Source organism: Microcaecilia unicolor, chromosome 1 (genome assembly GCF_901765095.1).
Source record: "Microcaecilia unicolor chromosome 1, aMicUni1.1, whole genome shotgun sequence".
Taxonomy (NCBI): Eukaryota; Metazoa; Chordata; class Amphibia; order Gymnophiona; family Siphonopidae; genus Microcaecilia; species Microcaecilia unicolor.
The window spans coordinates 683230541-683244365 of NC_044031.1; the positions used below are offsets into that span (position 1 = coordinate 683230541).

Genomic DNA, 13825 nt, shown 5'->3' on the forward strand with positions numbered 1-13825 from the left:
AAACAATAATAACAACGAGCAACTATAATAACCCCCCCACACACACCACCACCACCACTATCCTCTACCCTTCCAACTCCAACAATAGCTGACTTCTACTACCCCAAGGAATCCTAATCCACCCTGTTAAAATGTTCAGGGGTATAAAATACAATCGGCTCTGTATGCCCTAGCGGGAGAGAAATATGCCCTATGAAGCAGTGTTATGATTTTTTAATCTGTGGATGAATAAGTCATCAACAATCTGAGGATTCAGTCTAGCTCTCCTGTCTTCCACAGTCCTTCCTGCAGTAGAAGATGTCTTCTTAGAAGATGTTCTGGTAGCAGGAATGTACAGGATCCTCCTTGTAAATTTTGCTACTTGTGGCCAGCATGTTTGTGTGTTTTCTCAAAAAATCAAAATACCGTCATCTGCATAACTCCAACATAAATAACAGTCCAGTTTATAGAATAGTGCCTAACATTTGCACAGATAACTGCCAATTATTAGCGCCAATCACATGCATAAGCAGTAATATTCTATAAACTGGGTGCACTATTGGTGTCTAAATTTAGGCTTTCCCACGTTCTTGTGGCAAGATTTTGACTATTTGTGCAGTGATTCAAATATATTACCATAGCAGTTTTTCTGCTATATATATATATATATATATATATATATATATATATATACCTATAATTTTTGTGGAAAGATGGCAACAGTTTCACAGATACTTTGACTCCTGAGGCAGGCATATTGTTGCCGAATTGTATCTACCTTCTGGCAATAAAAACTTTTTGTTTACCTATATCTGGAGTCCTACTGATTATTAGTTCTCCTACATCCCTTCCCTACTTTTTTGGCATATATATTGTTTCCGTAGGGGATCCTTCCTTGTTGTTTGGGTTTAAATCTAAGCACCAGCTTATAGAATTGCCTTTTAGACTTGAATATGTATTCCCTGGAGGAGAGGAAGGACAGGGGAGATATGACACAGACATTTAAATTCTTGAAAGATAGTAAGGAACAAAACAATGTTTCTCCAAAAAACAGAGAGGTTATAGAACTAGAGAACACAAAATGAAGTTGCAAGATGGAAAATTTTAAAGCAATATAAGGAAATGCTTTTTCACAGAAAGAGAGGTAGATACCTGGAATGGTCTGCCATGGGAAGTGATGGGGTTGAAAACAGTGACTGAATTCAAAAAGGTGTGGTATAAACACAGAGGTTCCCTATATGGCATGAAGATGGAATAAAAAAAGGTTTAGACCATTTAAACTCACAGTAAAACAAAGATTTAGCATGCAGTTCTGCCATTATAGAATACTAGCTTTAGCACCCGGTTTTATGGCGCCTAACTTTTAACAACCTATATAGAATTTACCCATATTCCCCTGATTCTGTTTAGCCTGCCTGGAATTCCGCACCAAAATCCAGATTGATTCTATAACAATGCGCATAACTTAATTGGCTTAACAAGCTAATCAGTGTTGTTAATAGCACTTAACAAGCAATAATAAGCACTAATTGGCAATAATTAGAATTTACGCGCACAAATACCTAAGTGTATTCTGTAGCGCACTGTGCCTAAATTTTAATGCGCACAGCCAAAAAAGGGCGTGGTTATGGGCAGGGAAATGGGTGTTTCATAGGCATTCTAAAACTTATGCACATTGTTATAGAATATGACCCAGTGCACGTAAATCTACCTGCTGGGATTTACGCCACGTTTTTATTAGTATAAATGGATGCATGTAATTTTAGGCAAAGTGATATCAATTAGGCATATTCTATATACCGCATCTAAATCTAGGCACCACTTATAGAATACAATTAGACAGAAATGTTTACTGCATGGATTTTTCAGGCACCATATATAGAATCTGGCCCTATATGTATAGCTTAGATAGCCTGAAAATACTCGGCGTTACAATCGACTGTAACCTTACACTCGAGAGCCAAGTGAACTCCACAATTAAGAAAATGTTCCACTCAATGTGGAAACTTAAATGAGTGAAACCATTCTTCCCGAGGGAAACATTTTGCAACCTAATACAATCAATGGTACTAAGCCATGCAGACTACTGCAATGGAATTTATGTGGGATATAAAGAACAACTCACAAAGAAACTCCAGACCGCTCAAAACACAGCAGCCAGGCTCATATTTGGAAAAACTTGATTTGAAAGTGCCAAACCCCTCCGAGAAAAACTGCATTGGCTCCCAATCAAAGAACGTATTACCTTCAAAATTTGCACACTGGTCCATAAAATCATCTACGGCGAAGCCCCAGGATACATGACAGACCTCATAGACCTACCAACCAGAAACATATTTGGATCATCACGAACATATCTAAACCTCCACTACCAAATTGCAAAGGACTCAAATACAAATCAATTTATGCTTCCAGCTTCTCCTATATAAGCACACCACTATGGAATGCACTGCCAAGAGCTGTGAAAACAACCTACGACCATCTAAATTTCAAGAAATCACTAAAAACCACCCTGTTCAAAAAGGCATACCCTACCGACCCAACATAGGTGCCTGAAGCCTGCAATACAGCAAAACCAAAGCTCGTAATGGACACTACATAACCCTTCCTCTCTTCGATTCCTATTGAGTCTGACACACATAAACCTTATTCGACCACAACATCAACTTGTATTTGTTTCTCTACCGGATTTGGCAAACGTCTTTACGGTACTATGTAAGCCACATTGAGCCTGCAAATAGGTGGGAAAATGTGGGATACAAATGTAATAAATAAATATGTATATTCAATCCTGTTTAATATATGAGGATCATTTAAGTGCTGTTTGGAAAGCAGTAGGAGATTACCTCCATTGTACAGATGCTCCATACACCTAGCATAGAGTCCAACCTCAGCAGTATAGGACTCATCAGTGCTATGATGTTCTTCCATTTTCAGCATGCTACAGGCTTTCATAGACCTTTTTTCTTAGGAGCCCTTTTACTAAGCCGTGTAAGTGTCTACGTGTGCCAAAATGAAGGTACCGCCCTACTGCCGCATGGCTTTTGCGGTAATTTCATTTTTGGCATGCGTCCGATACGCATGGTCCGATACGCATGGTCTGAAATAGGCATGTGCCTGATACGCACATCTGAAATATATTTTTTATTTTTGGGCGCACATAATGGACGTGTGCCAAGTGGAATTTGATGCACATAGGTCATTACCACCCGGATTCTTTGCCGCACGTCCATTTTCGGCAAAAATAAAAAAGGTCTTTTTTACAGGCATGCTAAAAAATGGATCGGTGCGCACCCAAAACCTGCGCCTACACTACCACAAGCCATTTTTCAGCGCGCCTTAGTAAAAGGACCCCATAGTAAATGTGAAGAGTGGAAGGACTGGTTGATTCATCCCTTTTCAGCAACAAGCTAGAGCCTTCAGCTTTTCATAGTGCTGGAGGAGAGAATTAAAAATAGCCATTGGCCAGTCCTATTGAATGACCCCTTATATGTGAATTCCAAGAAGATGTAACAGCTGCAGAAAGCTGCCTACAGGCCACGTGACGTGAGATCATTTATCCACTAAAGACAGAGAGGCAACAACTGCAGGCTTCTCGATGAAAGCAATGCAGTATTTTCAAGGTAGGAAAATAGCTGGGACAAAACTGGAACAAAGCTGGACAAGATTTTTTTATTTTATTTTTATTTTTGTTACATTTACTTAGGGGCCCTTTTACTAAGCCACAGTAGGGCAGGCACCTGGCAGTAATTCCGAAGTTTGTGCGTGCTGCTTCCAACAGTAGAAAATATTTTTCTATCGCAGGGGGTGTTCCCAGCAGTAATCAGCAGCGTGGCTGCATTACAGCATGCTGTCTGATTACTGCCCAAGTAACGCATAAGCCCTTACTGCCAAGTAAATAGGTGGCGGTAAAGGCTCCGGCAATACATAGCCACGCACTACTTTTAATATTATCGCACAGCCATTTACTTCCCTATTTTCAAAAAGGCCTTTTTACCTGTTGCGGTAAAAAATGGCCCAGCATGCACCAATTTCACACGTCAAAACCAGCGCAGGCCACTTTTTACCTTAATAAAAAGGCTCCTTAAAGGTCTGTTGGGCAAGGAAGGGGGAGTGGCCACAGGTTAGAGTATCATCCTGGAAAATAGGAAAGGGGTTACTCCTTGTGACATTGAGCAAGTCACTTTTTCTCCTGTTTTGCCAGACCATAAGCTCTCTAGCAAAGAGACTTATACTACCTGTACATTATTATTTTTTGTAAAGCTGTAGAAATGCTGAAATAAGAACAAATGTGTACTGCTAAACATTGCTCTGCAGAGCTGCCAAGGGGGCCTGATAAATATCAGGCTCCCTTGGCAGGGAGATTTATGACACGCCCCCCAGCCCCACCCCATCCCCACCCACTCCACCTCCTTGCTCCATCCCTTGGCACACATCAATTCCATTGCCATGGCACCAAGAATATCATCTCCTGTTGCCGTGGGACCGGCCTCATAGTAACATAGTAACATAGTAGGTGACGGCAGCAAAAGACCTGCACGGTCCATCCAGTCTGCCCAACAAGTTAACTCATATTTGCTGCTTTTTGTGTATACCCTACTTTGATTTGTATCTGTGCTCTTCAGGGCACAGACCGTATAAGTCTGCCCAGCACTATCCCCGCCTCCCAACCACCAGCCCCTCCTCCCAACCACCGGCTCTGGCACAGACCGTATAAGTCTGCCCAGCACTATCCTCACCTCCCAACCACCAGCCCTGCCTCCCAACCACCGGCTCTGGCACAGACCATACAAGTCTGTCCAGCACTATCCCCGCCTCCCAACCACCAGTCCCGCTTCCCACCACCGGCTCTGGCACAGACCGTATAAGTCTGCCCAGCACTATCCCCGCCTCCCAACCACCAGCCCCACCTCCCGATCTCGACTAAGCTCCTGAGGATCCATTCCTTCGGCACAAGATTCCTTTATGCTTATCCCACGCATGTTTGAATTCCGTTACCGTTTTCATTTCCACCACCTCCCGCGGGAGGGCATTCCAAGCATCCACTACTCTCTCCGTGAAAAAATACTTCCTGACATTTTTCTTGAGTCTGCCCCCCTTCAATCTCATTTCATGTCCTCTCATTCTACCATCTTCCCATCTACAGAAAAGGTTCGTTTGCGGATTAATACCTTTCAAATATTTGAACGTCTGTATCATATCACCCCTGTTTCTCCTTTCCTCCAGAGTATACATGTTTAGTTCAGCAAGTCTCTCCTCATACGTCTTGTAACGCAAATCCCATACCATTCTCGTAGCTTTTCTTTGCACCGCTTCAATTCTTTTTACATCCTTAACAAGATACGGCCTCCAAAACTGAACACAATACTCCAGGTGGGGCCTCACCAATGACTTATACAGGGGCATCAACACCCCCTTTCTTCTGCTGGTCACACCTCTCTCTATACAGCCTAACAACCTTCTAGCTACAGCCACCGCCTTGTCACACTGTTTCATCGCCTTCAAATCCTCAGATACTATCACCCCAAGATCCCTCTCTCCGCCCGTACCTATCAGACTCTCCCCGCCTAACACATACGTCTCCCGTGGATTTCTGTTCCCTAAGTGCATCACTTTGCATTTCTTCGCATTGAATTTTAATTGCCAAACCTTAGACCATTCTTCTAGCTTCCTCAGATCCTTTTTCATGTTTTCCACTCCCTCCCGGGTGTCCACTCTGTTACAGATCTTAGTATCATCCGCAAATAGGCAAACTTTACCTTCTAACCCTTCGGCAATGTCACTCACAAATATATTGAACAGAATCGGCCCCAGCACCGATCCCTGAGGCACTCCACTACTCACCTTTCCCTCCTCCGAGCGAATTTCATTCACCACCACCCTCTGGCGTCTGTTCGTCAACCAGTTTCTAATCCAGTTCACTACTTCAGGTCCTATCTTCAGCCCCTCTAGTTTATTTAAGAGCCTCCTGTGGGGAACCGTGTCAAAAGCTTTCCTGAAATCTAAGTAGATTACGTCCATAGCTCGTCCCTGATTCAATTCTCCTGTCACCCAATCAAAGAACTCAATGAGATTCGTTTGGCACGATTTCCCTTTCGTAAAACCATGTTGTCTCGGATCTTGCAACTTATTGGCTTCCAGGAAATTCACTATCCTTTCCTTCAGCATCGCTTCCATTACTTTTCCAATAACCGAAGCGAGGCTTACCGGCCTGTAGTTTCCAGCTTCTTCCCTATCACCACTTTTGTGAAGAGGGACCACCTCTGCCGTTCTCCAATCCCTCGGAACCTTTCCCGTCTGCAAGGATATATTAAACAAATCTTTAAGAGGACCCGCCAAAACCTCTCTGAGCTCCCTCAATATCCTGTGGTGGATCCCATCCGGTCCCACGGCTTTGTCTACCTTTAGCTTTTCAAGTTATTGATACACACTTTCTTCCGTGAATGGTGCTCTATCCTCTTCATTCTCAATTGTACTATTTCCAGTCCATCACGGTCCTTCTCCAGGATTTTCCTCTGTGAAAACAGAACAAAAGTATCTATTTAGCAAATTTGCTTTTTCTTCATTTTTCACATAACGGTTTGCAGTATCTTTTAGTCTCACAATTCCCTTTTTAGTCATTCTCCTTTCACTAATATACCTGAAGAAATTTTTGTCACCCCTCCTTACATTTCTAGCCATTTGTTCTTGTGCTTTTGCCAGTCGTATCTCTCTCTTGGCTTCTTTCATTTTCATCCAGTATTCCTCCATGTGTTCCTTTTCTTGAGTTTTTCTGTATTTCTGGAACGCCAACTCTTTAGCCTTTATTTTCTCAACCACTTGCTTGGAGAACCATATCGGTTTCCTTTTTCTCTTGCTTTTATTTACTTTCCTTACATAAAGGTTTGTGGCCCTATTTATAGCTTCTTTCAGCCTGGACCACTGTCCTTCCACTTCTCGTACTTCCTCCCAGCCCATCATCTCCTTCCTCAGGTATTCCCCCATTTTACTAAAGTCAGCACGCTTGAAATCCAGGACTTTGAGTTTTGAGTGGTCGCTCTCCACTTTAGCTGTTATATCAAACCAAACCGTTTGATGGTCACTGCTGCCCAGGTGGGCACCCACTCGGATATTTGACACGCTATCCCCATTTGTGAGCACCAGATCCAGTGTCGCTCCCTCCCTCGTGGGTTCCATCACCATTTGTCTGAGCAAAACACTTTGGAAAGCATCCACGATCCCTCTACTTCTTTCCGATTCCGCAGACAGAACCTTCCAATCTACATCTGGCAGATTGAAATCTCCCAGCAACAGCACCTCTCTCTTGCTTCCCAACTTTTGAATATCTGCGATCAGGTCTTTATCTAATTCCTCCAATTGTGTCAGAGGTCTGTAGACAACACCCACGTGGACAGAGGCTCTATCATCTCTTTTTAAGGTGATCCATATCGCTTCTTCCTTTCCCCAGGTCCCTGTCATTTCAGTTGCAGTGATATCATTCCTCACATACAGAGCTACTCCTCCACCTTTACGACCCTCTCTATCCTTCCTAAATAGATTATAGCCTGGTATGTTTGCATCCCATTCATGGGAACCATTTAGCCACGTCTCTGTGATTGCAACAACATCCAAGTCTGCTTCCAACATCAGGGCCTGAAGGTCATGAACTTTATTGCTTAGACTGCGAGCATTTGTGGTCATCGCTTTCCATCTAAGCAATAAAGTTCATGACCTTCAGGCCCTGATGTTTGAGGCAGACTTGGATGTTGTTGCAATCACAGAGACGTGGCTAAATGGTTCCCATGAATGGGATGCAAACATACCAGGCTATAATCTATTTAGGAAGGATAGAGAGGGTCGTAAAGGTGGCGGAGTAGCTCTGTATGTGAGGAATGATATATATATATTTTTTTTTTTTTTTTATTTGTACCCCGCACTTTTTCCCACTCATGGCAGGCTCAATGCGGCAGGCAATGGAGGGTTAAGTGACTTGCCCAAAGTTACAAGGAGCTGCCTGGGCCGGGAATTGAACTCAGTTCCTCAGGATCAAAGTCCACCACCCTAACCACTAGGCCACTCCTCTGCGACTGAAATGACAGGGACCTGGGGAAAGGAAGAAGCGATATGATAAGAGATAAGAAGCGATATGATAAGAGCTGTGAGATTTTGCAGCTCTTATTGCAAGGCTAGTACCACAGCAGAAGAAGATGATGTCTTATTAACGCATCTCCTGATGCTGATGGAGAGGGAGGCTGCTGCATGGGAGTTCTTGGTTCCCCAGCGGAAGTACAGAAGGTGGCCCATGAAAGCAGGAGTCTCCCGCTGAAGGCAGGAGATTTGGCAGGTCTGGCTCTGTACAGCTGGATGCTGACAGAAACATGAATGGCCTGAAGCTCTCAGGTGCAGTCTGCTCCTAGGAGCTGCCCTTTGCTTCCTTTACAATTCATTTTAAACCTGCTGCAGATTCCAGTCTTTTCATATAACTTGTGGAGCCAAACGAAATATGGAGGAGTAGCCTAATAAAGCAGCAGACCAAGAAGAAGAAAAGCCACAGTTCAAACCCCACGGGCACTTCTAGTGAGTTTGGGCAAATCATTTAACCTTCCCTCCCCTCAGGGACAATCTTATATTGTGAGCCTCTGGAGACACCTGTTACTGAATATAACTCACCTTGAACTACTGAGAAAAGTGTGAGCTAAATCCAGATCCCCTCTTTTTACCTTTACTCATGTTCATATTGTTTTGCTTTAAAAAATGCCTTATCTGCCCTGTTCACAGTAACCGAGTTTTCTGCACCAGTTTCTGTTCCCTGTCCTCACACTCCTGTTCTCTCTCTTTCTCTGGGCAGCGAAGTGCAGTATGTGGTGCTACAGAACGTGGCCACGATGTCCATCAAGCGCAGGGTGAGTGGCTGGTCATGTTCACTACATGCCCTTTCTTCTTTCTTTATCTGTTTTGTTCAAGGATGGGGTGTTTGAGAGTATGGTATTCCACTGGGTACTGAGGGAATTTTCTCCATCCCTCATGATTACAAAGGCCTAGATTTACTTTTCTAACAGTTAAAGTGGCTGCATAGAAAAACCTTCCAGAAAATGGATGTGCTGAAGTCGCCTCAGGATTGGAACATGTGTATACTTTCATATACATGTGAAAATACCTTTATAAAATTACCCCATAACAATTAAAACAATTTGTTCTAGGGTAGCCAGACTGTATCTTCTTTAAGGCTGTTAGGATGAGCACATAAGTCCCAGGCACTGTGGAGCTCATATTTTGAACCCTTTGACTGGTAGTCCTTAAGTAATATCCTGTGATAGACACTGATGTAAGTTTTCCTCCTGGTCGTTTGCTTCTTTTTCATGACAGTACATGTGATGATTGTAATCAAACATTTATTTTTAACTGTGACAGACAAGGCACTGACCTGAATAAGCATTATGGGTAACTGGAAGGGGATGAACCCCATAGTAAACCAGGTCAGTTCTGTCCCTCGCCCAATTATCCCCCAGAGGTAGGCAGAAAAACATTAAGAAAAGGGAAGCCACAGAAAAATAAGAAGCACATGTAAAGGGTGTAACTTTATAATTTAAAGGGGGTGCCCAGATGCCATTATAGAGTAGGGGCTCCCTGGGTGGCATTAGGGTGCCTAAAAGGAAACACCCGTTTATAGAATTGCCACCATAAGTTCATATGCTGGGCAACATATGCATCAATGTTTTATAAAATAGCAACCCCAAAATTTGCTGCACAAAGTTATACCAGGCCTGAAGCAGGACAAATGTTGTGTGTGTGTGTGTGTGTGTGTGTGTATGTGTGTGTGCTAGTACGAACTGGCACTTATCGGGTCAATATTCAAAGCGATTTAACCAGCCAGAAATGACTCCTGGCTGGTTAAATTGATTGTTCGGGGCTAACTGATCATTTTCAGTGGCAGTTAATTGGTTATTGCCAGGGCCACCAACACAGCTGGGCCTGGGGCAGGACCATCCCCCTACCTGGGCCGCACCACGCCCACCCACCCACACTTGGGCCCCCACCCCCTCACCTTCCTGTGTCTGCTCTTCCCTCCATCTGTTGTCTCCTGCTGCTGTTTGTCGGGTTCTGGCACACAGGAGCAGGAAAGAGACAGACCTGGAAGCAGACAGGCAGGAAGAAGTTTCTGCTCCCTTGAAACCTTGCTGGCACCCAGGCCTGGGGAATTTTGCCCCCCCCCCCCCCCCCCCCCCCCCCTCTGCAGCCCTGGTTACTGCTGCTGAAAGTGTCCAGTTAACGCCTATCTCAAAAGTGGCTATTTTAGAGGCATTCAGGAGGTGGAGTCAGCACTTGGCCAGTTAACTGAATAAACAGGACCACATAAAAGTCAGCCCTATCTTTATGCAGTGCTCCATAGCTGGTTAAGTGCTGAATATCGCACTTAACCAGTTATGTTTTAGCCAGCTCTACAAACCTGAAAATTCAATGCCAAAGCCCAGATATGGCCCAGCATTGAATTTCTGGGCATAACACCAGCAACGGTCAGCAAAACACTAAGTGCAACTGAATATTGACCCCTGTGTATATACTTTATAAAACACATGCATAAATGCTAGTGCCACACTGGCTGCATTCATTCCCCTCTCCCAAGAATGCCTACACATGTACCACATGAGGTACAGTGGGACCAATTATTCAGTCAGACATAGGGCTTCTTTCACCAAGCCGCGCAGCAAATGAGAGTAAGCCCATAGGAATTGAGTGGGCTTCCTCCCATTTACCGCACAGGAATTGCTTACACGGCTTTCTAAAAGAGGCCCCTAGTTAAGTAGAATCAGCTGTTTCTGGAGGGCTCAAAATTAAAAAAAAAAAAAAAAAGAGACTTAAAGTAGGAGTTGAACCTCGGTCCCTTGGTTTACAGTCCACTGTACTAACCACTAAGCTAGTTACTCCCCAGACCTACTTCCTGTTTTTTAAAGAATGCCCATAATACCTGTAGCTGTCATACAGCCTGTTATCCCCTTCCAGTGTCACTTTCAAGGGAGAGGAAAAAGGACAGCAACCACTGGGGGATTAAGGAGGTGCCTTGCCTTAATCCCTCCAGTGGACAGCTGCTCAATCAGAGCTCATTTCTGTAATCTGGATGTTCCTGAAACAGGTTTCAATAAGGACTTCCTTCCTTTTAGACATGGACATTTCTTCCCCTTTGGTAATCGCTGTTGGACGATTTCAGACCCTTCCTAGTTCTGCCCAGAACACACCCCTTTGCTATTTGGACATACTGCAGTGTTTGACATCTCTATTTTGCCTTTGCAAAATCGAGATTTGAACATTTCAAGCATTTTGAGACGTTCATATCCTTTGAAAATTAATGCCAGTTTGTCCTGCTCATCACCTCCTCCTGTATGTGACATTCTTTGGTTTATCTGTAAGCAGGTTGGGAAGATGGCAGCACTTTGGGTACTTTTAAGAGGAAAACTGTCTCACAATTCATGGACTTTTACCTACATGGGGAAAGAGACATTTTTCAAACATTTTTAATGTGACTAGATCTGTTTGAAATTACCCTCTCTAGGGCCATCCTGACCTACTTGTTGAGATGTTTTCTTTTCCATGTTTTTGTAATGTGTGATGTTCTGCTAGTAATCCTGGTGAGCAGTGCCAAGTACACCAACACTGTACATAACGAAAAATCAGTAAAGAGAGCTGAACCGAATGCAGTTCAAAATGTTCTGTAATAAGTGCATAACTGGTGTTTTTCACTTTCCATTTATTAAGGGAATGTTTGAGCCTTATTTGAAGAGCTTTTACATTAGATCCACTGACCCGACACAGATTAAAGTTTTGAAGGTATGTTTATTACATTGTATAGTCTTTAAAGTTTATGATTTTTTTTTAAATGTTAGTGAAGCCAAGAGGTTGATTGCTGAAATTCAGACAAGTTGCAGGTAGCCAGTCATTTTCTAGACCTTCCCACCAAACATGAGCCTGCATGCAAATGGACTGTGGGATCCCCCACTGCTCTTCCTATGCACCGAGTCCTGACTCATATTCATGCAGTTCTGCTCTGCTGTAGCTCCTCTAGTTCAGTATACCTTATTCTGCATGCAGACCTGCAGCATCAACTGCCTTTTAGGTCCCGGGCCCTCTTGCAACTTTCTAGGTCACCTTAATCCTGGCTTGCAGCATCCCAGGCTATTCCAGGGCTGCACCTGTATCAGAGATGCTGGGAAGAATAATTCCATATGTATTGTCATTGCACAGTTCTGTGTAGGATATATCATATGGTTACAACAAAATGCCATCACTCGGTATTCAGAGCCATTGAGATTCTGTTGGGTAGGCAGTGATCTGCCCTCATCACCTGCTCAGTGTCAGGAGCTTTTTACTTGTGGTACGTGGTTATTTTAAATTATACAAGTCAATTTTACTTCCCACTGAATCAGTGCAAACAAAATATTAATCAGAAGAAGGCCATTTGAAAGAGGTCAGGCTTTGCAGCCTATTGATTTTCTTTCAAAGTAGCCTGGAGGCTGCATATCATGATGAAGATCACCCAGTCAGTGATGGCCAGTTTCTAACTTGGATAGCTGAGCATCTCAGCTCTAGCCTACAGCTGTTCAAAAAATATTTGAAGTGAAGATGGTGAAATACAGTGCTGAGCAGCAGTTAACTACTTTGTGCTTTTCAGTAGTTAATCCAGTAGTTAATCCAAAAAGTTTAACTAGTCAAAAATAGTTGGTAGTTAAACTACATTTTAAGTAGCTAATTACTAAGGGGCCCTTTTACTAAATTGTGATAGGGCTACCAGCTACTACGCGAGTATCACGTGCCAAATCAACCCTACCCCCAGGGTAGCGTGGGCACCCGGGGGTAGTTCCGAAGTTGGCATGCAGTTTCCCTTGTTAGAAAATATTCTATTTTCTACTGCTGGGGTGTTTCCGACAGTAATTGGCAGCATGGCCACATTGCTGCTCGTAGCCCAATTACTGTACGAGTAGCGTGCAAGTCCTTACTACCTTCTAATTAGGTGGCGGTAAGGGTTCAGACACTAAATAACTGCGCGCTAATTTTAATATTAACGCACGGCCATTTACTGGCCCATTTTAAAAAAGGCCTTTTTCTCACTACAGTAAAAAATGGCCCAGCATGCGCCAAAACTAGCGTAGGCCACTTTTTACCAAGGCTTAATAAAGGGGCCTTTAAGTAGTTTAACTACATTTTAAGTAGTTAACATCCTAAAATCTCAGTTGTGTTTTTAAGTTCTTCTGCATTGCCTGCTTAGGGGGTCTTTTACTAAAACTTAGCTCGAGTTATCTGCAGCAGGGCCCATAGGAATAAAATGGGCCCTGCTGCAGATAACTCGAGCTAAGCTTTAGTAAAAGGCCCCCTTACTAACTTACGAACACCCCAGCTAGTACAGTTCTCTTGGGGTCATCTTTGACTCCTCTCTCTCCTTCTCTGCTCATATCCAGCAGACTGTCAAGACCTGTCGTTTCTTTCTTTACAACATCCGTAAAATCCACCCCTTTCTTTCCGAGCACTCTACCAAAACCCTCATCCACACCCTTGTCACCTCTCGTTTAGACTACTGCAATCTGCTTCTTGCTGGCCTCCCACTTAGTCACCTCTCCCCTCTCCAGTCGGTTCAAAACTCTGCTGCCCGTCTCATCTTCCGCCAGGATCGCTTTACTCATACTACCCCTCTCCTCAAGACCCTTCACTGGCTCCCTATCCGTTTTCGCATCCTGTTCAAACTTCTTCTACTAACCTATAAATGTACTCACTCTGCTGCTCCCCAGTATCTCTCCACACTCGTCCTTCCCTACATCCCTTCCCGTGCACTCCGCTCCATGGATAAATCCTTCTTATCTGTTCCCTTCTCCACTACTGC

At 43.7% G+C, this 13825-nt stretch overlaps 1 protein-coding gene across 1 annotated transcript in view; it reads left to right on the forward strand.

The window, feature by feature from the left end:
* AP3B2 (adaptor related protein complex 3 subunit beta 2) overlaps positions 1–13825 on the forward strand; it is a 217595-nt gene that overhangs the window by 52620 nt on the left and 151150 nt on the right. The window contains exons 10-11 of the mRNA XM_030190380.1: positions 8807–8861; positions 11710–11781. Of these exons, the coding sequence (XP_030046240.1) occupies positions 8807–8861; positions 11710–11781 (127 nt within the window). The remainder of the gene's footprint in view (positions 1–8806; positions 8862–11709; positions 11782–13825) is intronic.